The sequence below is a fragment of the Temnothorax nylanderi genome, unplaced genomic scaffold (genome assembly GCF_030848795.1).
Source record: "Temnothorax nylanderi isolate EJ_2023f unplaced genomic scaffold, tnyl_v1.0 TNYL_tig0070_pilon, whole genome shotgun sequence".
NCBI classification, from domain to species: domain Eukaryota; kingdom Metazoa; phylum Arthropoda; class Insecta; order Hymenoptera; family Formicidae; genus Temnothorax; species Temnothorax nylanderi.
This window is the reverse complement of record NW_027249132.1, coordinates 918,547-940,900: the sequence shown is the minus strand read 5'-3', so window position 1 is coordinate 940,900 and position 22,354 is coordinate 918,547. Positions and strand designations below refer to the sequence as shown.

The following is a 22,354-nucleotide window of genomic DNA, read 5'->3' as shown; positions in this document are numbered from 1 at the left end:
AAATTCAATCGTACAATGCAGCATCACTTCGCCACCACGGGCTCGTTACTGTATCATCATTGTCGGTAACGAGCTCGTATCGTCATTACGTTCACTGATTCGCGAGCCGTGATCCGTTGTATTGTTAGATGCGAGATATTCCCGGAGAGAAATACACAAGGTAATAAATAATTGCTCAGTGCCGTCTTTGTTATCTTGTTCGTAAGATTCGATACAAACGCTTAACTACGTAACGCGTAACGTAGAAATCTCGTTAATGGCTTCAATTTAATTAAAATGAGCTATAAGTACTGGAAGTAGAAATGTAAAATAAAACAATTGGAAAGGTCGAATAAAATAATATCATATTTCTGTAATAAAATTAGCAATTATCGCGTTTGCTATGATTTATTATAATAATTATTAAGTAAAAGCTTTCGTATTATTTTAAGGCAGTTTATAAGAGCTATTTTATTTTAGCGTTAAAAAGCCATTACATTATCGTGCTCGTGCCCAATGGTCTTAGCTTTGACTACTTAAACTTAGTGTGGCTTTGAGGGAAGACCTGTTTTGGCAGGTAAACTATGGGTAAACAACATGACGTCAGTGGAATCCAAGGTTGAGCAGGTGCTGGCAAACGGGAAAGAAGAAGGAAGGGAAGGCGCGCGAGGATGCAGGCAGGAGGGAAACCCTCGGGGGTGGCTCGTGCGCGGGCGCGGCTTTGCGGGTCAGAGTGCGTCGGGTATATAACCGGGCGGATGCCGTCGTCCCTTAGTCTCGCGCTTATCGTCGTCGTGACGACCCGCTCGAGCTCGACACCGATGTCGTTTTCGTGATCTGTGACGTTCCGATGTGCGGTGCGTACCGATCTGCACACCGTGTCAATCGGCAAGGTGCCCGATATCAGATTACAAGCCCTCGGGAGGTACTTACGCTTATCCCGCCTGAATAAGCAAGAAACCGCGTAGCTGCTACCTCCAATAATATCACCGATCAGTAGAGGAATTAATATTTTTATCTCTGCGATCGCATTTGAGCGTCTTTGATACGAATCGTATGCTATTACGCGATTTAACTAAAGTCAGAAAAGTTACAAAAACAATTGAAAAAAAACGGTACCATATTTTTCAAGTGTAATATTTCGGTGAATTCAAACGGGATCGGAGCTATTAAATACCTCTAATTAAAAATAATAATTTTCTACCACACGGAATTCTCTCGTTTCTCTAACAATCATTCAACACAATTTGGCGCGGTTGAACAGGACGAATGCTGAGGAACATTTACTAGTTACCACTACTAGCTACTTGAATGCCAAGTGTGCCCGACTTTTATCTCGGAGTGACATCTCGCCGGAAGCAAGCAGCAAGAACCACACTAGTGAGATCGTCGGAACGTCGGAAGTTCAACCCTAGTTCTCGCACGCCAGGATCAGAGAAAAAAATCGTCGTGACACCTGTCCAAAGATTGAATTCGACGGAGCGGAAGGTAAAGTCGAAGGAAGACGAGGAACAAGAAGAAGCGGCCAAGTGGCAGCGTCGCTAGTGGAGAGAGATAGGAAAGTGGTAGCGAGAGAAGCAGGAGGTCGGCGGGAGGTGAAGGCGCTGCCGCGGAGGATTCCAAGTCGTGCCCCCCGGCAAGATACGAACCGCTTATACTTGTATAGCTACATACACAGTAAAATTGTGGCGATGAAGGAACCCTGGCTACGAGTATCTGGGTCATGCAGCCGTCCTCTCGGTGTTGCAGCCTGTTCTCCATAATTCTGCGAAATTTCCCCGATGCAGCAAAAAAGTAGAGATCATCGTTGACCGAAAGAGTTCTCACTCTTGAAGCGCACGAGAGATCCGCGAATACAGGACGATAAAAATAACAGCGAAATCGTTCGATCTTCCGTCGAGTAATAGCGTTGTGTTTGCCGTGGCGTTCCGCGAACGTTATGCTAAATGATAAGGGCACACAGAATATCGAGCGTTCAATTCAGGAGAAATGCACAACGCTGTGTTCTGTGTCAGCGTAATTGGAAATCTATTCGTAGAGTAAACGGATAAATATCGAATACGCTACCTGTTCCGGAACGAAGTTGCAACTTATAGGGCTGTCACGTTAATGTCACTTACGTCCGGTAGCGGTAAGTGAACTATAGACATATCGCGCTTTACTCTGCCGGGAGAATCCGTAATGATCCGCACGGATCAGTGATTTGCGGGCTGGAGAGCGGATCGATCCGATACCGGCCGCTGGCGCGGTAACGAGCTGTTACGTCGTTACACGGTTACGTAAAAAGGATCCACTTAGATCCCCGCGGGAGCAATTGTCGAGGAAAGTCCACGCGAGGGCTATTATCTAAGTCCGTGAGCGATTCACACGCGGAACCCACTGCCACCCTTCATCTGGAACACGCTTGAGTCGGTCGACTCGATAAATAATGAACTCCCGCAGTCATTTGTCAAGCTCACCGTGGGACGAATGCTCATCGGGGTAACGTCGTCGTCGGCCTAAATGGGTGAGATCAACGCAAGGCACCGGCTAGCACCGTGACATTTCGCGTCGCTTTGCCGTCAGCGTTACGCAAGAATCATGTCCCTTTGACTCGACCGAGAACAGGTAAAGCAAACGGTATATAAGCGATCGGCCTTTACGATTTGTCTGTTCGCAAAGCTATATTGACGAAACAAACACAGGAGGGTGGAATGCCGAGGTTCGTGTTTGAAATGGTGCTTAGTAACGATCCTTAAGCGCTGAAGGACGCAGATACGCTTTCCGATCGTGAACTCTCACCTGAGCGTTTGCCCTAGAAATGCGAGAGTCAGCTGATTCCGATCGCGATCAGTGCAGTCATCCCGGGCAGTGCGATCAATCGCGCAGGAGATAACGGTGCCCGAAAATACGGCTCGCGACTTCATGACAGTGCTCGCGCATCGGGCTCGCGGACGAACGAACGTGGAGAGCTTATCTCGTGCGTGGTAGCAAGCAACGCCAAGCAACATGAGGCGACGGAACAACGGTTACTTCTGCCAAACGTCATCGGTCAAGAGGAATGGCCGCGGTGGATGCAACGAGACTGAGGCGAACGAGCCACCGGGATGGTGCATATACGCGGCGGTCGCGCTCGTCGCGGTCGGCTGTTATCTCAATGCGCTCGACTGCGACTTCGTGCACGATGACATACCGGCGGTGGTGAGGAACAGGGACGTGATCGGCGAGGCGTCGTGGAGCAGCGTGCTCAACGACGATTTCTGGGGTACGCCGATGGAAAGCATCAATAGTCACAAGAGCTATCGACCTTTCACCACTCTGACGTTTCGGTGAGCCAATATTTCTCTCACATTTATCGAGCTCTTTGTTGAACTGTTTGTCTGAGAATTAGATAAAGGATTGACCTGGTTAGTTTCAATCGAAAAGCTTTATGGCAATAACCGCGATGGGAAATCGAATTACTTTACTGTCGTGCGAAATTATTTATACTTTCATTCATATCTGTATTTTCAACGAGGACTGGATATTTGTTCCGCTATTTTTAGATATTACCACGTTTTGATTTAATCTGTCTTTTCTCTTTCCTTCTTGCGGCTCGTTTATCAAAACTGGTCCTTCAGGACAATCCGTTAAATAGAAAAGTGAATACGATTCGGTGCACGGTCGTATCCGTCCGGATGAAATAAGACGGCAAGAAATTGTCTCGAGAAACGTGTCTGGTTGCCTGACGTTCCAAGCACATGGCACGACCACGTAGCTCGCAAGCACCGGCAGCCTCCTTGCCGTTCTTACCGGGACATCCCGGATCTCGTATATATGTGTATATACGTGTATACGGGAAGGTACGTACCTATATATGTACCTTCATATATACGTACGTGTGTAGATACATAGCCGTATATAGGTATCCCATGCAATCGGAGATGCACCTTATGGTCGTACCACTAAGGACGGATCGGCAAGAACCGTCCTCTGACCACGACGGAAGCGACCGAGCATACGGTGGGGTGTGCAGGAACGTGTCGTGTAGAGCACACGAAACTTCCATCCTGCCTCCCCGCACCTCCCCCTCCGACCATCTACCTTCCTGCCCGCTTTCTGCCCGCCGATTTGATGCATGGATACCAGTTTGCCACTCCACGTGCAATACTGCATATTGGCTGGTATTGGACGATCCATCACGCCGCAAGACACCGGCACATCGCTCATCCACCCTTAACGCTCCAGATGCTGTTGCCAACTTCGACGAGGTGTGCGGGCGCGAAACGTGGCGCGCGGGCGGGACGGGTCGAGAAAAGGGAGCAGCCGGGCGTAAGGGCGAGGGCATAAACGCCTCCACGTTTCGCGCGTTATCGGAAGTGGAACGCATCCATAATCCCCCGGGGGCGCGGAGACGCCGGCGCCGCGGCGCGCCGCGAACCACATTCGTCTCGTCGAGAAGACGAGACTTTAACGATCCGGATCGCCACTGACGCGCGGGAACGTGCTTTTATATCGCGCGCGCGCGCGGGTTGAGGCGATACCCCCCGGTATCTCTTATTGTTGCCGCCACTCGATTCGAGCGAGGCGGGGAGAGTGGTTTATGCGCGTGCGAAAAATGCGTCGCTTATGCTGACATGCGGTTGAAAGGATAAGCGAAGATTTATGTGTCAGCCGTTTAAGGCGAGAGTTGTCTACATTCTACAATATTGGACGGTTGATGTATCGTTATTTTCGTCGTTCGTTTGACGCGAGGGGCGCGTCAAATATACAGCGCGAGCAAATTACGAGCCTCTATCTTGATTAATAATCTATTCCAGCATTTTATTGCGTCTGCAATATCATGCACGAGTAGCCGCGAAAAAGAGGAAATCGAATTCGAACACGCTGGATTTTCTCTGATCGTCGGTAGCTCGCACCGATAATTCTTTCTATGCTATAGCAATCGTACTTTGCATTCGTCGGTGGCAGGTGGAAAGCTTTGGACAATTCCCAGTGCATGTATGCTCCATGCTCCATCCTTCTCGCGGCGTGTCTCTTTTCACCGCCCGTTCTCTTTATTGCCACGAAACTCTGACGGCGCACACGGTATGCCGCTTTGAGAATTCGAGTTCTCGGATGAAAATGCGTCGGGGCGACCTCAAAAGTCCAGAGTGCATTCGTGGCAGTTGACCCAACGCCTTCCGCATGGACCGCTCCAAAGTTTCCGAGAGATTCCCGGGCATTTCCTCGAAGCAGTCATCGTATTCTGCTGTGTTCGCGTATATATATACGTTTTATACGTTTTATCTCGTCTATATCATCGTGTAGCGTACACCGGGCCCCGGCTACGTCCGAGCCACAGACTGATAGACGTGAGCAATTTTGTACTCAACGTGTGTGGCATATCATTTCGTAGATCGCATCAGCGATCGTTCTCCCTGCGCTTAATTCGCGTGTTTGATCGCTTTGCCGACGTTTTTGACGCGACGGGTGCTAATTGAGATGATATCAGCCGCGCGCGCACGGCGTACCTTATCGCGAAGGGATATTTGGAAAGCAGTTACTATTACCGGTTATTTGCAGCCCGCGGAATCGCGCGGGCACGTATTTGATAGGAAAAATGGGATTTCATGCAAGTTGTACGTGTTTCAACTACTTCGTTTCGGCCGGAAATAATTTACGGGTGCGGTCGAGCGTGAGTCTTCGCCCCGGCAAATGAATAACGCAGAGAGCTCGCCGAGCGATTCGTTTCCACGTTTTGCGAGAGGGCCGAGCTTCACGGGTTGACGATCATGTTAGATCATTACGTCCGCAAATAGACTGCGGAATACGCTCCAGATAGTCCGATAAAGGAGAAAGCCTCGGATAAAATCAGGTGACGCCTTATTACACCGGCTGAGAGAGCATACAGGTGTCTAATAATACGCAACGCTCGCGCTTATCGAGATTGCGTCCAAATTGGGTGCTCTAATGCGAAGCCCGATATTTATGAAACGCGATTAAACGCGGGATACGTGGAGCGCGCGAGGTGACTATCGCCTTCGATTAAAGCTAAGAAAATTAGGGTGGTCTGATGTAAAATTGTGGCGTGTGCCTCCTACCGCGTTAAAGTCCGGTATACGCGCGCGAGAGCGATTATTGAAGCTCCGCAAACATTAAATTTATCTATCCAATTAACGCGGCATACTCGTTCACGGGATATTACGTTATTTACGTGCAGTTCAATTAAGAGAAATCTTCCTGTTCTCGGTGCGCGCGGCGGAATATTCGCGCTTCTCTATTACGTTCTTCTCCAGCGGATTTATCAACGCATCCAGTGTACTTTGATAATACACATCGCACACATCCACACACGCTCCCGCTCACCAAAGCCTTTGTACCTGTACAATGACGATCGATCGATATAATCGCGTTCGTCGCAAGTTGGAACTTATATCGTTTCCCCGGAGATTCTTCTTTGTCTCGTCACTTGTGGCCACGAGTACGGCGCGCTTTGCGGCGAGATCGTGGCCAAAAACCGTGACGGTGAATATCCACTGATTTTTCCGCGATAGCCGGCGGCCACAAAGCGTCATCTGAATTTGATCATCTCCGTTTGGTTTGTCTGTATTGGAATAATCCGTGAATGCTGCTATCTCTGCTTGCTAAAAGTCTCTCTTTTATGCCGTGTTTTTTATATCTCACTATTTATTCTCAGATATTAAATGGCATCAACTGGAAAAGCCATCTCGCGAATAACATTGGCTAATGGATCGTTTAAGATCTCCTCATAAACGATGTCTCTTATTGGCTCGTTGACGCGATTGTTAGCATTTTACTGGCATTAAATCACGATCAGCGACTAAGTCCGTTAGGCGTTAGCCGGTGATTTATGAGTCGGCCGACAGTGGCAATGGGCCACGCTTTGCGGCCGTCTCCTGTGAGGGAATAATTATTATTAAATTACTTGACCAGGACGCGCAACGTGGTGGAATCTCGTTCCGCGGCGCTACTGACACGCATGAATGATTGCGCGCTGCAAGCTCTAATTTAGACGTGTGATATAACTTTGCGTTGCGCGGCACGTACGCCTCGCATTCGATTACGCCACGATCTGTCGACTATGATATTATATTTCATTTAGTCTTGTGATTAACTCTCATTATCGAGACAGATATCGGAATTTCATATTACTATCATTAATACTTGATCTATCAACAATGCAGCAAAGTAATGGCATATTTCTTTTGATATGTAGAGAAGTAGCGACACATATTTGCCGTCAAGACGAAAATGTGCCTTAAAGTAGTCATAAGAAATAATGCGACTATTTAAATATTACATATCGTTATCTTCATGCTAAAAATATACATGCAAATATGCCAGTTTTCAAGTCTGATTGCATTTTATTCAAAGCTTATATACTAAATATTTAAATTTATGTAAACAAATATTATCTATTCACGAGAGAGATTTTGCAAAGTTAAAAATTTATATTTATATAATAAAGATAAATATAATTTGATATAAAATTGATATGGAATGTTGATACATTTTTTTAGATAAACAGTCAAATTTTTCTCGCTAAGAAAAATTGGATTTCTCATCATATTATTACCATCTAATCTGGCTATACTATTAAGGGGGTTGTCTGGTCCTTATACTAGAGAAAATCGATTTTCTTAGGATTTTCTTGAAACTGTGAATATACGTTAATTTAGGTGTGCTTTATGCGTGGTATAAATTTCAGTACCTCTTCCGGTATAAAAAATAAAGATACTGAGCCTCAAAGTTTCAAAAAAAAAATTTAATTTTAATTTTTTTTTAGTTTTGGCATTTTTTCCTTATAGAACTCGACGAGAGGATCAACTTTGGTCCTCTTGGCCAACCTCGTATCTCTTACCGTTTGGGCTGGAAAACCTTTTCATTAGTAAAAGTTGAAACTTTGAGGCTCAGTATCTTTATTTTTTATACCGGAAGAGGTACTGAAATTTATACCACGCATAAAGCACACCTAAATTAACGTATATTCACAGTTTCAAGAAAATCCTAAGAAAATTGATTTTCTCTAGTATAAGGACCGGACAACCCCCTTAATGCGACATTGCATTTATGTATACGAGCGACAGAAGAAAATCGTGTATAGATATCAATGTGTGTACGCTGACTCGCGGCTTGATACACATACGATGATACGCTTGTATTTCGACATGAGTTCAAGGGAGAGATATCTCATCTGAGCGCACTTCAAAAGTGGGCATTTCCACATTCAAGTGTATCGCGTTTCCTTCTGGTGTTCTTCGTTCATGACGAATAGAAGTTCTTCCCGTTTTATTTGAGTTATTCAGGCAGGATAGTTTCATGAGCGAACTCTTCAGTCCAAGTGCATTCAGGCTGTACTTGCACCGTCGACGTGAGGAAGGGACAGTTTTAGTTTCAAACGCGACAAGAATATGCTATTTTATATATATATCTATGAACGTTCTTTCAATCCGATCGTGGCCGAGAAAACCGGAGCGCGCATTTGTCTTCTCCGAGATGTATCACTTGCGTTTATTGGATCGGCGAACTTTGAGTTGTAACAGGCTATGTTACATACAAGAAGAGAATGAGATTTCGTAAATCCGAAAAGAAGAAAGCAGATCCACCGTTGCATTTTCAGTTCCACGAACGTTCAATAGTATATACATATGTATACATATTCTTCTATTATAAATCATATTATCAAGCCAGTCAGATTCATGTGTGACTAGAAGTATTTTTGTTGACTACATTTACATTGTAAAAACGTTTCAAGTTGAAAAAGCTCATTAAAAATTATCCCATTTTTCGCAGTTTCCGTGAAGGGGCTTTTAATGCTATACGGATGATATCTATTCCGACATCTCCGCGACGTTCTATATAACGCTACGCTCATTTGGCCGTGAAGCTCATTTTCGACGTGGCGAGCATTATAATATTTCCCTTCGATTAATCGTACAATCAACGTGCGCCATTAAATTTTCGTCATTTGATAAAGCGTGGCCCCGTGATCGAGAAACGGCGGATTAATCAGGTGCAAAGGTACAGGTGGTAGAAAAGATAATTCGCTTCCGCATGGACGCGTCATTGGGTTCTGGCGCGTTGGCTGCCCCTATATCACTGCACTTCGTGCCGCGCAGTGATTCATCTAGAGCATTTCGTGACTTGTACCAGAAGCGTGCCGTGAGCAAGCGCTGTAAACTCGTCCACTCGATGGTGCACGTATATTAAAGAACACTTTTCCCGGTGCGCGTGCCCGGAGTATGCACAGGAGAGTGTGGTACTTCGTGGTTTGAACACTTTATTGCGCTGTTATATAGACACGCATAATTTTCATTGACCCCAATAGACCGCGCGAAAACGACCAATGCTCCGGCGAGCTTGAGAGAATTAATTAATGACTATAGTTGCCTCTCGATCTCCTCATCGAAACTCTCGTTATCAACATTGAATTATTAATCATCGTTTAAACTTCCTTCTTTAACTAATTAAGCGGGGACACAATACGATTATCGAATAAAATTGTTTAGAAATGTAGGTCAAACTCGCGGAAACCTATCATTTTATTAGTAAGCTACTCTTTTGCAGAATAGATATAACGATTTCCGGAAATTATAAACTTTATTTATCAATCATCGGGCTATCAGGAATTTGTTTACCAACGAATAGGTGCATTAAAAATTATTTAAAAATGTTGTTTACATAGTAGGTTTATTGGAAATATAATATCTAAAAAATATTAGTTAAATACGGTGAATAGTGTGGTAGTTAATTACATGACTTCAAAATAGCTCTTGCGCCGGCTTTAAATGTGCGTGTACACACATAGTCTGACAGAGTTATGGAACAGGGTGCTTTGCAGCCTCCTCCGCTAGATAGTTAATTACTTAATTACGTCGTTGTAATTAGTTCACAGTTCCAAAGTCGGGCGTGCCATATTATAGTTACCTGATTGACGTATCACCATAACAATAAATCGCTTCTTTATATATGTGAATAGTATACGTGAAAGAGAGTTGTGTGAGCGTGTATGTTTGACATTACATGCTGGTAAGTTTCGGAAACGTTAATTTTTACTTCTGTATGAATAGAATCGTTACACTTAAATTTAATTTTCTATTTAGTATATATTATATATTTTTGGTGATTTTTTAAATTATAAAAATTTAACTGTGTGTGTGTGTGTGTGTGTGTGTGTGTGTGTGTGTGTGTGTGTGTGTGTGTGTGTGTGTAATTATTATTTTAACTATTATATAAAGTATGAAAATCTTCAAATATTGAATTTATAAATAAAAATTTATTAATGGAAAATTGATGTACTTTAAAGAATTTTATTTACGATACTTATAACCAACTCTCTTGTGCATAACGGATAAGGCCAAATAGCTTTACTTGCTCGAGTCAATTCAATTTCAAGCAACACCCTGAGGCCTTTAACTTTCTAAGTTTCAATGCAAAGAGTTCAATTACTTGCTTTTGTATGGCACAAGGATGACATCTAAGAAAGAGAGACGTAAGATAAGCTATGACACCTTCTATAAACGATTTTCTCCGAGTTTGTATGTACATCTAGACACGATGCCAAAAAGAATGACGCAATTTCAAAGTAAATTCGTGGGATGCGGCAAATTGTCCGAGATAGGCATTAACAGAAATAACGAAAAGAAGTAAAAATTCATGCATGAATATTTGAAATATGTTACGTTTTCATTACATAAGAATTACATTTACTTGTCCATGTTCTTTCTTTCAATGAAATAATTAATTAAGTAATTCATGAAGGATCAATTAACATTCCCCTAGTTAGTGTTACATGATATGTTTGGCGTATAGTATAATATTATAATTAGAGATGCTCTAAGACACACACACACACACACACACACACACACACACACACAACTACACATATACACATCCTCGCATTTTCATCTCGTGCTCTTACATTTGTATGCATTACTGTTAAAAGTACGATACGCTTCTGAACGTACGTATGAAAGTAGAGAGATTTTTTTCACATTGCATCTCATAGAAAATTCGAGCTTTCATTTGGATTTCTCATTATACGCAAAGGTGTTAGACCATTTCTTTATTCGCGTTCTCTTCCCTTTATCTCGGCATAAAGCTTGTGTCTATAATATCCATATTAATGCCGAGAATGTCAGAAACATTAAATATAGATTCGAGATAATTAATACATTTTTATAGTAATAAAGGGATAAGTCTCGTTAAATGCCATTAAACCATTGAATACTAATTAAATTAGACATATTGACATTAAAACAATGATGATTATTCTTTCTACATGAAAATTATATATATTCCTATAAAAACTTGTAATATCATTATAATATATTGTGATCAAATCTTTATTTATTTTTACAGTGATTGAATTTATCTCTAAACTAGGTGTTTTGATAGGATACTTTGTTTTTGTCCATTATCATAATTATATAAATTGCGATATTTTCCAGTAGTAGTCGTAAAAATACAACTCATTATAATCTCAGGTGCATATAACGATTCCTTTATATATCAGCTAACATCTCGCATATCTCACTTTTTACATTGCATTTTCATGGGAAATTGTTCAACATTAGTTGTTCCATGTAACGATGTTCGCTTACGCGTATAATTTACATTGCAGACAAAGCTTCCAGTAACATCATTAGACTATATATTAACATTAATCAGATTATTATTTATATGGTTCATACGGGACCAATAAATGTCTGTGAGAATTTACAACGTCCTTGATGCGAAATTTACCGAATTTTTCAGTTGCTTACCCCTTCTCCTCGCCCTTCTCTCTATTTCTATTTTTGCATATAAAATTGAAAACCGAGATAAGTTTCGGTACAATGGAACAGCACTCGAAAGGACTAGTAACGCAGCGGCCGCGAAGAAAAGCAGACAATGGGCAGGGAAATGTAATGGAACGCAAAAGCAATAGTATATGACGTGATTCACAAGGCGGGAAAGATTCGCGGGAAAGAATCGCCGAGAATTCGTCAAATTTATATCGCCTCGTATGATCGCAAAAGTGACATAATGCAACAATAATCTTTTTGTATCGCGGCTGATCTTTGCGAGACGCATCGTAATGGATTGTACCCAGTTCCTATTTCCGGCGATCCGGGTCGTTTCAGGGAAATTGGATTTAACGCGTGCCCTACGGCCAGTATCCTCTTACCCGGCGTTTGTCCCTTTTTTTCCCCTCCCACAGGCGCGAGCGCCAGCGACGTCTCGTGATATTACTTGTATGTCGCGGTAAAGCCCAGGAGAAGTGGAATGTCATTAATCTCGGACAATCGTAAACCGCGTAACGTAAAATATATGGTCCCTTGTCGTTGTAATCCTGGTCGCGCGTCGGTCCAACTTCTGCTCGGCGTTACCGTTCCCGTAGCCCGCAATATCGAGTCACTCGAGAGACGAGCTTCATTAACTATTACAATATAATAACAGCCCATCTACCGTTATATTACATCATATTTTCCAGCGTCATCCCCCGTCTCTTTTTGTGCCTCCTGCGTTGACTGTCGTCGTGCGCGTGGCGGGATAAAAGGGCTGTTATTAAACAGACAGCGTAACTGGGCACCGAAAGCTGCTCTCTCTTAAGGTTGGAAAGACGATGTTTATAATAGCGGGCGTAATTATAACCGTGACAAGAAAGATTGTACGTCATTGTACGTCAAGGTGATTAAAGACCTGTGTCGCTCTTCAAAGCTTTAGGTATTTTACATTCTTAACCAAATTTTACTAGCGATAATTCTTAAACATTAAAAATAACTTTACATTGGGAAGTAAGGAAGAAATAATATATTTTCTTTTTTGAAATAATGATGAGTTGCTATAACATTTGGTATAAATGATTAAACGTCCTCTATGTAGTCTTCTAAATGTACAACTGCAATAATTAAATTATTGAGTTTTGCTACTTGCTAGATCCATCTATATATAATCCGCTTGTGATGTAATAGCAAACCCCAAATAAATGTTAAGTTTTTTTCAACGTTAACTCGCGTAAAATGCGGACGGCGATTAATGGATAACTCATCCATTATTCGTTCAATCATCCGATGCAAACTCGAATATGCGCTATAAAATCCCACGGGAATTTGGGATTTTTCATGCGAGACTGTGAGTACTGAGATAATCGGGTATTGAATGAATTATGTTCTTCGATGAATTTATCAACGTATTTGCTTCGACATTCGATGTCGATGCAAATATACGAATAGCGAGAAAAATAATTTATTCGCGGAGAATCGACGTAATAAGAATCGCTTCGTAATAGAAGTGGGAAATCTAATAAGGTACGTTCCCCCACGGAATGGCTTATTGGCTGTCGATGTTTGCCACCGACTACTCCGTAGTTCTGTACACTTGGGGTAGAACAGATTGCCTCCCTTTTACCGCAAAGAGACCGCCAAAAACACAGCCCTCATCTCTCTGTGGCCTTTCCGGCCCGCAAACATCGTTTCATCCCTCGGGAAGGATATGGCCACGGTAGGGAGATGATCGCGCTATCGGAATCGAGGATCTTCCGTTATGGAGATCATTGGGACGTGACGGATCTGCATTACGAACGTATCTAGTCACCGTGTCCATCGACAAGCGCGCTACCTCATCAATGCTTTCTATTAAACCGAAATTGCAGTAGACTAGATAATGTTTGACACTTGAATTTCTCATTCACCTCTGTGATCACGCGATATTTCCAGGATTCTACATGGTTATCTGCTACCTTATAAATTGAAAAAAGCTCTTCATTACGCAAGTCAAAGAGAAAATTTTTTTCTTGAAAAATATACATTCCTTTTCCAAGTAGTCTTTCATTTTAATTAAATACGTTACATAATTTCATAAAAAGTAAAAGAATATTTCTTTATAAACCTTTCATGTCCTTAATTGCCCATTTATCATTCACTTATTATTTTGTAATATATATAACAAACAAATTCATATTCTTTACTTACATAATGTGATTAATATAGGCATTATAAAGGTAATATTAATATAATCTATGTAAAATGCGAATTAATTTTTTCTAAATCTGTGAATGAAGAATATAATTTATGTAATGTTTTTTCACTGTCCTATACTAACTGGAATAGATAGTTAAAAAATGTCGTGAGGCTGCTTGGTTTTCGATGAGAATAGGGATAGAGTTGGGGCAGCAATTTACGTTTAACCAGCGCCGGGGCGTAATCTGTTTAAACTCCCAGAACAATGTACGAAGGGCAAAACGTTATCTACGGAGCTTAGCGAGGCTCAACACTCGCAAACAGTAAAACACGAGTGGACAGGAGGTTTGGTGACGACGACGGGGTTGCCGCCATCGCAGCTTACATCTTGCCTATCCGGTTATTCCGATTGTTCTGTTGTCACATGAAATTTGAGTAGGGAATTGTTTGAGCAGTACAGCCACTCGTCTTTTAGACAGATCTAGATTATAGCTAAACATCATTTACCTATAGCCGAGATCTTCAGTAGAAATCTTATCGAAAAAAGAATTTAAACTGATATAGGATTTTTTATTCTCTGAAACAAAACATTATCACTGAAATATCACTTTTGATCATCTCTATTAACGTAATAATAGGAATTATAAATCTCGAAGTTAATAGAAATCATTATTGCTTAAAATATTTAAATATTTTGGGCAACTAAAGTAATGCGAGTCAAGTCTAATATTATTCTATAATATCAAATGCCAAAATAGAATAAGTTTTAATAGAATATAAAATAAGTTTTAATAAAATAAGTTTACTAGATATTTTAAACTAAAAATACTTGTTGGACCTTATAAATGTACAGCATTTGTATATTTTCGTTGTATCCAAGAAATTAAAGCTCTATATTTTAATTGGAAAATGAAATATATATATATATATATATATACTTCTTCGTGATTATATCAATAAATAAAACATTTATTAAAAATTAGACAAATTGATGAAAGAAAGCAAAATTCGAGTGATTTAAGAATAGGTTATAATTATGCAGGTTATAAATGCGAAATTAAATAATCATTTCATGGCATCGAAATACTATCGTGGTTGGAGGATGAAATTGACGTGGTCAGCTGAATTAGGTTTGATTCGATTCTGGCGTAGCCACATGCCAAGATCCATTTCCTTCGCGAGGGTCGACCGTTCGCGAATTGGGCCAATATCGTCGGTGACTACTCGTAAGAAATGGAAAAGGGCCAAGAGTGTCATCGAGTGCTCCTCTTTAGAATCCCGATTGCCTGAATTGATAGTGAAATGATATAAGCGCGGAGAAATTCAACCTCATCCAAGTTTCCCGTTGCGGCTCGCTCGCATGAGCAAGTCAGTATTTAGGTCAATTTAAACCGGTCGGATGTTGACGCTCATCGAGGTCTCTGACCGTATCGGGTCACGCGACAATTTTTTTGCAAAACAAACTTTATTAATCTACAAATTAAATCTCAGATAAATTAAATCTCAGATAAATTAAATTTCAGACGTGTATCGTACTTCTATTTTCGCAAAAATGTCCCCAATAATTATCTAGATTTGTACTGCGATATGCGAATAATTGAAACGTCGTCGTCTGTATCTCGGGTAATATACGGTATTGATTGCATTATCTTCAGTAAGTCTAAATGCTATGCCATGCGGCAAATTATAAGATCAAATTTCAATTCGTTGTTTTCGCAGAAATCTGGAATCGATCCGATCAACTAATACCAAATACATCGTGCATGGTTTGGCGTGCATTACTATCTCTCAGCACGCTACCATATCATTGCGCGCTGTAGATCTTGTACACACACACATGCATGCACGCACGTACACACACATACATGGACACTGTGCCAATACCTAATCCGAACCGGTAATTGTTTTTGTACCCTCTGTGTCAGGCAATTATCGGCTGATCCAGAGAAGCACGCGTAATCAATTATCTTACACCGCTTCACAGTAGCAACCCATCATACATGCCGTATGTGTACGGTCGTTACACATATCCGTGTAACATTTTACATTTACATAAAAAATTTTCGATAATATCAACAGTTTAATAACAAGAGAAACTTTATAACGCCACGTACAGATGGGCCTCTTTTATCGTAGCGTTTCAATGAAATTTGTTTGAAATTTAAAGCGACGCCGACGTATCGCGGAAAATGAAGATAGCGAATGAATATCTTAAATGTTTAATGCGTTTCGCGCAGCTTCCGCCAAAGGTGGTGACGATGCAATATTTCGCCGCACAATAACATCGTATTTACGTAAGCAAATTCCTAGGCTCTCATCGAGAGAGCTTTCGAAGAAGAATTTGCATTCATTTGGAAGTAGCTTATATACCAGTTGCTGGAAGGCCCGTTCCTTTTTCATGCAAATTCGAAGGACTCCGTCATCCCAGAGGGGATTTCGAACTCTCCGCGTTACAAAGTAGCAGTTAACTTCCCTTTCCATACCCGCGTAACTTCCCGCCGCAACTTTAGAAATGTTAAAAATATGGACATCGCCGGGGCGCTCTTTCGTTACTTTTCAGGAGCTTTGTCAGCCGCCGTCAGCTGGGGATTTAACACGTCAACGTAGTTTACAAAGCGAAAGTATGTTCTTGCGGTAATTGTGTCATTGTATAATTAAATTCGAGTTGCGTGTAGAATTCCGGATAGAATCAGGACAATTAACGACGTCATTCCGTACGCGCGTAATGTAACCCGAAAACACGTGTCGCCTAGTATGTATTTCTGTATCGATCCTACGATCCTTTGATCATCCTCCTGCATTCTCCTCTGTGGATCCTCCCCCCTGGAAATTTATGGATGCCAGGCTCACTAATCAATACCAGTAAAAGTGGCGGGCGGAATTGGAATGCCGTGGAGTCGAAGCGCAATCGAGTACGGCGGAATTCGCGCTCTCAAGGTAGCAGCGTACGGCTATCCGCGAATCACAATGAAACCGGCAATGACGTATGACATCGTTTCCGAGCGGTCGCAGGGGGAGGCCGAGAATGAAAAGCACGCGGCGGCGATATCTGAAACGTGTTTCGCATGTACGCGAGAATAACGATCCGGCCTCGGCTCCGACCCACGGCCGCTGCCTCGATAATTGGATGCGCGTAATTGGCCGAAATGGAGGGAAAACAGTATCCGCTAGCTATCCGTTGCTGCATTTGGACTATGACGTAACATCGACACGGGCCTACGATTGTTGGACCGATATATATCTAACGACCTAATATGATCTATGTCTACTCTTTTTATTATTTTAGTAGTTTTAATAGACATGAAAAAATATTTCCTTTAGGATATAAACTTTAGGCATTTGAATGTTATTCAATTATTGTTGATTAAAATATTCTAATGGATTAGTTTTAATGCCTTTAGCGATACTACTAATTTATTAAATCGCGGGGATACATGGGTCGGCTTGAATCGATCTATATACTGTTCGGGAAAGACCGTCGAACGCGCGATCGCAGGAGGCTTGCGGACTTTTTACGACCGTGTATTTATGTATAGGAGGATTTAGACTCTACCGAACTTCGTAGATTATGCTAACGAGCTTCTGTTCCGATGTCCATGGCATCTTAACGAGCCCCGCCGCATTATAAGTTCCGCAGGAAAGTTCGGACTTCGTTTAGAACCGAGACACCGTTTTGCTCGAAACGTCACACTTACCACTGTTCCTGTCGTCGCGCCATTAAGAGACATTACTCCGGCGTTATCGCGCCATCCACTGGCACAGGTATCGTTATATCTGCACGCTTCAAAACTTTTCCGCCGTTAAACAGGTTGATTCGGGCTCGGCTACTGTGAAGATCCTTGTCGTGCCGCGTAACATGCCATTCAGACCGGTCGGAAGTTTTGAAGACACTGGAACGCGGTGATACGCTCCGATCGGCGAACATAGCCAGAAATGGAGGCGAGATTCTCATACACGAATGTGTTACGCGATAAGATCGGAACGAAGAGAGTTCTGGTACAGATCCTATCGGTTCTCTCGCCATCGAGCTATCTCTTTTCCGTATTTTCGTAAAATGTCTGATTTCCTGGCAGTCGCGCTCACTTAGCATCGCAAAAAAGTGATTTTATTGTTGCTCATTGTTTACAAGCAGAATTATCTCAGCCAGATACTGAAGTCTTCACATAACGTTTACCAATTTATGATTACATATTTAGCACTTTGTTGTGTCTGCCATTCGTGTAATGAACGAAATTACATAAGCTGCGCTATGCGCGGCTGGCGTGAAAGGTTTTCCGCCTCGCCGCGAGTAAACCGGCGTTTGCTGTGCACTTTTCAAAGTAAACTTTTCGCGGCGTCAACAGCTGTCGAGAAGTCCCAGTGCGAAGTAATGAATTTCGCGAAGACAGCCCGACTTCGGCTCTTAAAGCGAGCGAGGGTCGGCAATAAATCTCGCAGGACTGCCCGGCATGCATCCAACAAATCTCGGCGGCGCACGGCAAGATTTTCCCTGCCGGCAATTCGAAAAGTGGAGTCGCGAAAAAAGCTCTCACACTCTCTTTCTCTCTTCGCGCACTCCCGAGACTCCGCACTCAATAAACCCGGATCGTACGGACGCAATTCTCTTTCCGTTTCGCTGACCGCACTCTTGAAATCCACCCTTTTTTCAAATTTTTACTGGAGAGAGACGTACTCGGTTAGAAAATAATTTTCCGACGTTAGAGAACTGTATCGTGTGGATATTGCTCCGACAATGAATTCTTTCGATGCAACAATTTTGGCCTCACATAGCTGATGCATTTTTGGAAAGTTTTAGAAAATTTTTACTGCATCGGTACATGCCATCTACGCTTCGGTTATGCGTCATGAATTTGATTAATAAATGAAAATTATACATTTACATGTACGTATATCTATGATCACGTTATATCATAACAATTATATTAATATATCGACGATTTTTATATTTAATATATCCCTTTAAACCCGATGGAAATATATATAATATACATATATAACTTGGATTTATCCTTTTTGATTTATATAATGGCTATGCATTTTAAAACAAAACTTTGAAGCAGATAAACACTGTATTATTACGTAACTGCTTTAACAAACAGTAATAACCAGCATTTGGCTGTCATATTAAATGACTGACGCCAAAGCGCAGCAATTATCGGTAAAAAATATAATATTGTAACAAAAGAAGTATCATATTTACTCGATATATGATTTTAACAAGTGCGTTTAAAATCAATTTATCTATCTCGACAAATAATATGTGAAATTAATCTATATGTGAAATTAACCTATATTGTGGTTTAATTTACGTGAATATCAGCGACGTACACGTGTGTACGTGCACGTACAACATGTGTGTGGGCGCGTTAAACGCGTGCGGTACGCTACAGCAATTTCTATTCGGCTCAAAGAATGATCATTTTTTTCGGCCACCAGCCGCACCAGCTGCGCGAGATCGCTATTTTTCACGGCGGAAGATTTCCAGACGCCGCACCGTGCACTTTCATCCGGTTTTATGATGAAGAAGTATCTCGCGGCACAGCTCGTATCGCGTTCTCATTAGAGGACATCCCACACGTAGCTAGACACGTGTTTATCCGTTCGTGTATATCCGCGAGTTTACCACCGGCTGGTACAGCTATTAAAGTTCTCGACCGAAATAAAAAATTGACTCGATTATCTTACACATCCCGATGTCCGCGTGAACGAACTTGTCCTGAATTTTTGTCCCTATTTTGTACACGAGATTTACGACATGGAAATCATAAAATAGACACTTCGGAGCTAATGGGTACTTGGCCGTCGACGAAATGGCGAGGTGATTATAGCGAGATCGGGGGTTGGAGAGCATAATCGTAGCCGATGCGGCTGCTGTGAGGCGACGAGCGACGTTCGTGGTCCCAAGTAAATCGACCGAATCGTAACCGCTGTGGGTCAGCGTCCTGACGGTGCCGTCGTTCTCTTGCTGGACCCTCGCTACTTACCACGCTCCCCCCCCCCCCCACTTACGACACCTCCACGTTGCCTCCCTTCTCCCTGGCGCCGGTGCTATCTCTAATTAACCGAGAATTACCTACATTGTGTTGCCCGTGTCCGCTTTGCGACGTCGTTCCGCGCAGTCTGCTTCCAACTGTCACTTGCAATGCTAATTGTGGCGATTATTAACTGTGATATTCTGCCGTTTCATCGATAGACGCAACGCTATGACGACATGCACCCGCATGTCGCGCTATGATCATCAAGTTCAAAATATATAAAAGCCTCCCTCTTTGTGCTAGGTAAGATATAATGGGAATTCTCTTTAATGAGAGAACCCAGGCACCCAGACCACTTTGCGAGTATAACTCTCGGACGAATGAGTTTAGAGTGTTCATGAATTTATCTCTTCCGACACACGAAATCGTATGCGTAATCTCATCTGATTGGAGGCACAATAGAGGCTGCGAATTGCAATTTATCAACATTGCGTGCTGTATTAATAAATCTACGGAGTATTTTATATACAAATATCGATAAGCAAATATTTCAATTCATTCTTCATAATTAGTCGCAATATATTGATGGCGCATATACGTAGATGTTAATTTAGTACAACTAAATTTGATTGATTGCAAAAGTACGCGTAGGAAATTAATGAAAACGTTACTACGGCGATAACAAAATTTTCTTTCTGCTGTGTGTGTGTGTGTGTGTGTGTGTGTGTGTGTGTGTGTGTGTGTGTGTGTGTGTGTGTGTGAAATCGATACATGTGTATACACGTATACCAGTAATACGGCAGATATCTCGACGTAATGTACGTAGTTTGACGATAAAGTATAACTGCAACTGCATTGCGTTATAAATAACCGCGGACAGTGCCAGCGGGATGAGAGGAGTAAACATCGTATCTCTTCTTAGCGCGTAATATACCGCTTATACAGTTATAACTTGCGCATAAACGCTTCGACGGTTTTGCAATTTGTGGGGATGAGAGTTGAGTTTAAGAGTTATATCTGCCGCGTTGTGTGTGGTGTTCCAGTTAAGTGCTGGGTGCACTCAAATCGCGCCGCGTAAAGGATTTAATCCTATTTCGGATCGAGTATACATTAACGGGCGCGGCTGTGTTCGCTCTTTATCACGCACTCGATTCTCTATATTAAGGCGCGCTTTATCGCGTGACTTTACGCTCCGCTTTACGCGCTTAACGCGACGCGAGCTCACGTTGCGAAATAACGAGTGCGGCAGGGGTTGCTGCATAAACTTGCTTGAAAAAAAAAAAAAAAAACGTTGAGTTAGCGGCTGTTAAAGCACACTCAACTCATTTTTGTCGAAACATTACGCCTCGTCTTTCTGACAGCTGGTAATCTTCCACGCGTGGAGCGACTGAGACGAAAACGCCATTTCTACATTGTGGTTTTAATATTTCGTGAAGAGGATAAAATTTTCGCCGGTGATGTGTTAGCTTTTAATCAAAACGGGCGCAGGTGGTTCGAAGAATGTTCCGGCGGGTGGAATATTATTATGCGAGCGTACGGTGTGATATGATGTTGAGCGCATTAGCGGGAACTGCTTGCTGCCTCTCGTTAACCGTGTCCGTACTGCTCTTTATTAACGCACGCTTTACACCACCGGTATTTACGAAGGTTGTCCTTTCGCCTTAGTTCGAAATATTACGTAATCCCGTTGAGAAATGGCGAGGTGGAAATTATTTATACCCGACAGCGCCATCCCGACGTACTCGAGGAATAATGCGTCCGCGGCGGGGGCGTTTTTAGGTACTTGCAGAGCGCATCGTCCTGCGAATTGATATATTACGCTGAATCGTTTTACCGCCCGGGTTTTATCTACGGTAGCGCGCCGCAAAACATTTCCTGGCATTAATATAGCCCTCGAACGAAGAGTCATCTCCGATCTTGCGGCGGGCGCCAGTATATGAACCCGTATTCCTATATAACGTTATAATTTTCTAAGTTGTAGTGCGGTACAGAGCTTATAGATTTTATTAATCTTTAGAAGCTTAAAAGAGACATTCTATACTATAGAGAGAACGACAAAAGAATTTATATTATTTTCTCTATTTCAGCTTGATTAACAGTCTGTATTTTCCTCGCAAATAATTTCATTTTCTTTTTTAACCCTTTGCGGTCCTGCGTCGAGTTGGACTTGACATAACGCTTTGAGGTAGCCTATCGCATTCTTTCTTCAAGCATTTGAATCGCGATTATAACAAATTATATTTTTAGAATTTTTGTTAAATTCCTTCAAGTAATAAAATTTCTTTGATTTATATTAGATCAATCTAAAGATAAGATTGAGAATTAAATACTTGATCTTCGCTAATTTGCGAGAAATAATTTAAACTGCAAAAGGTTCACATGTGATAAATCTTTTCTAACTTTAATAGAATCAGAAATCAATGTGAGAAACTCTCTTCGGGATCGATCCGCACGCTCAGATTGTACTCCGTGACTCTTTTAAATGTTCTAACA

General features: G+C 42.1%; 1 protein-coding gene across 2 annotated transcripts in view; it reads left to right on the top strand.

Annotated features, from left to right (window-relative positions):
- LOC139773866 (protein O-mannosyl-transferase TMTC1-like) overlaps positions 1 to 22,354 on the top strand; it is a 166,975-nt gene that overhangs the window by 46,135 nt on the left and 98,486 nt on the right. Inside the window, exon 1 of one of the 2 annotated variants that reach the window (XM_071708647.1) lies at positions 744 to 3,287. The exons of the other annotated variant lie outside the window; for it this stretch is intronic. Within the exon in view, the coding sequence (XP_071564748.1) occupies positions 2,968 to 3,287 (320 nt within the window). The 5' untranslated portion in view covers positions 744 to 2,967. Of the gene's footprint in view, positions 1 to 743; positions 3,288 to 22,354 lie in introns of those variants that run through there. 2 annotated transcript variants of the gene reach the window in all.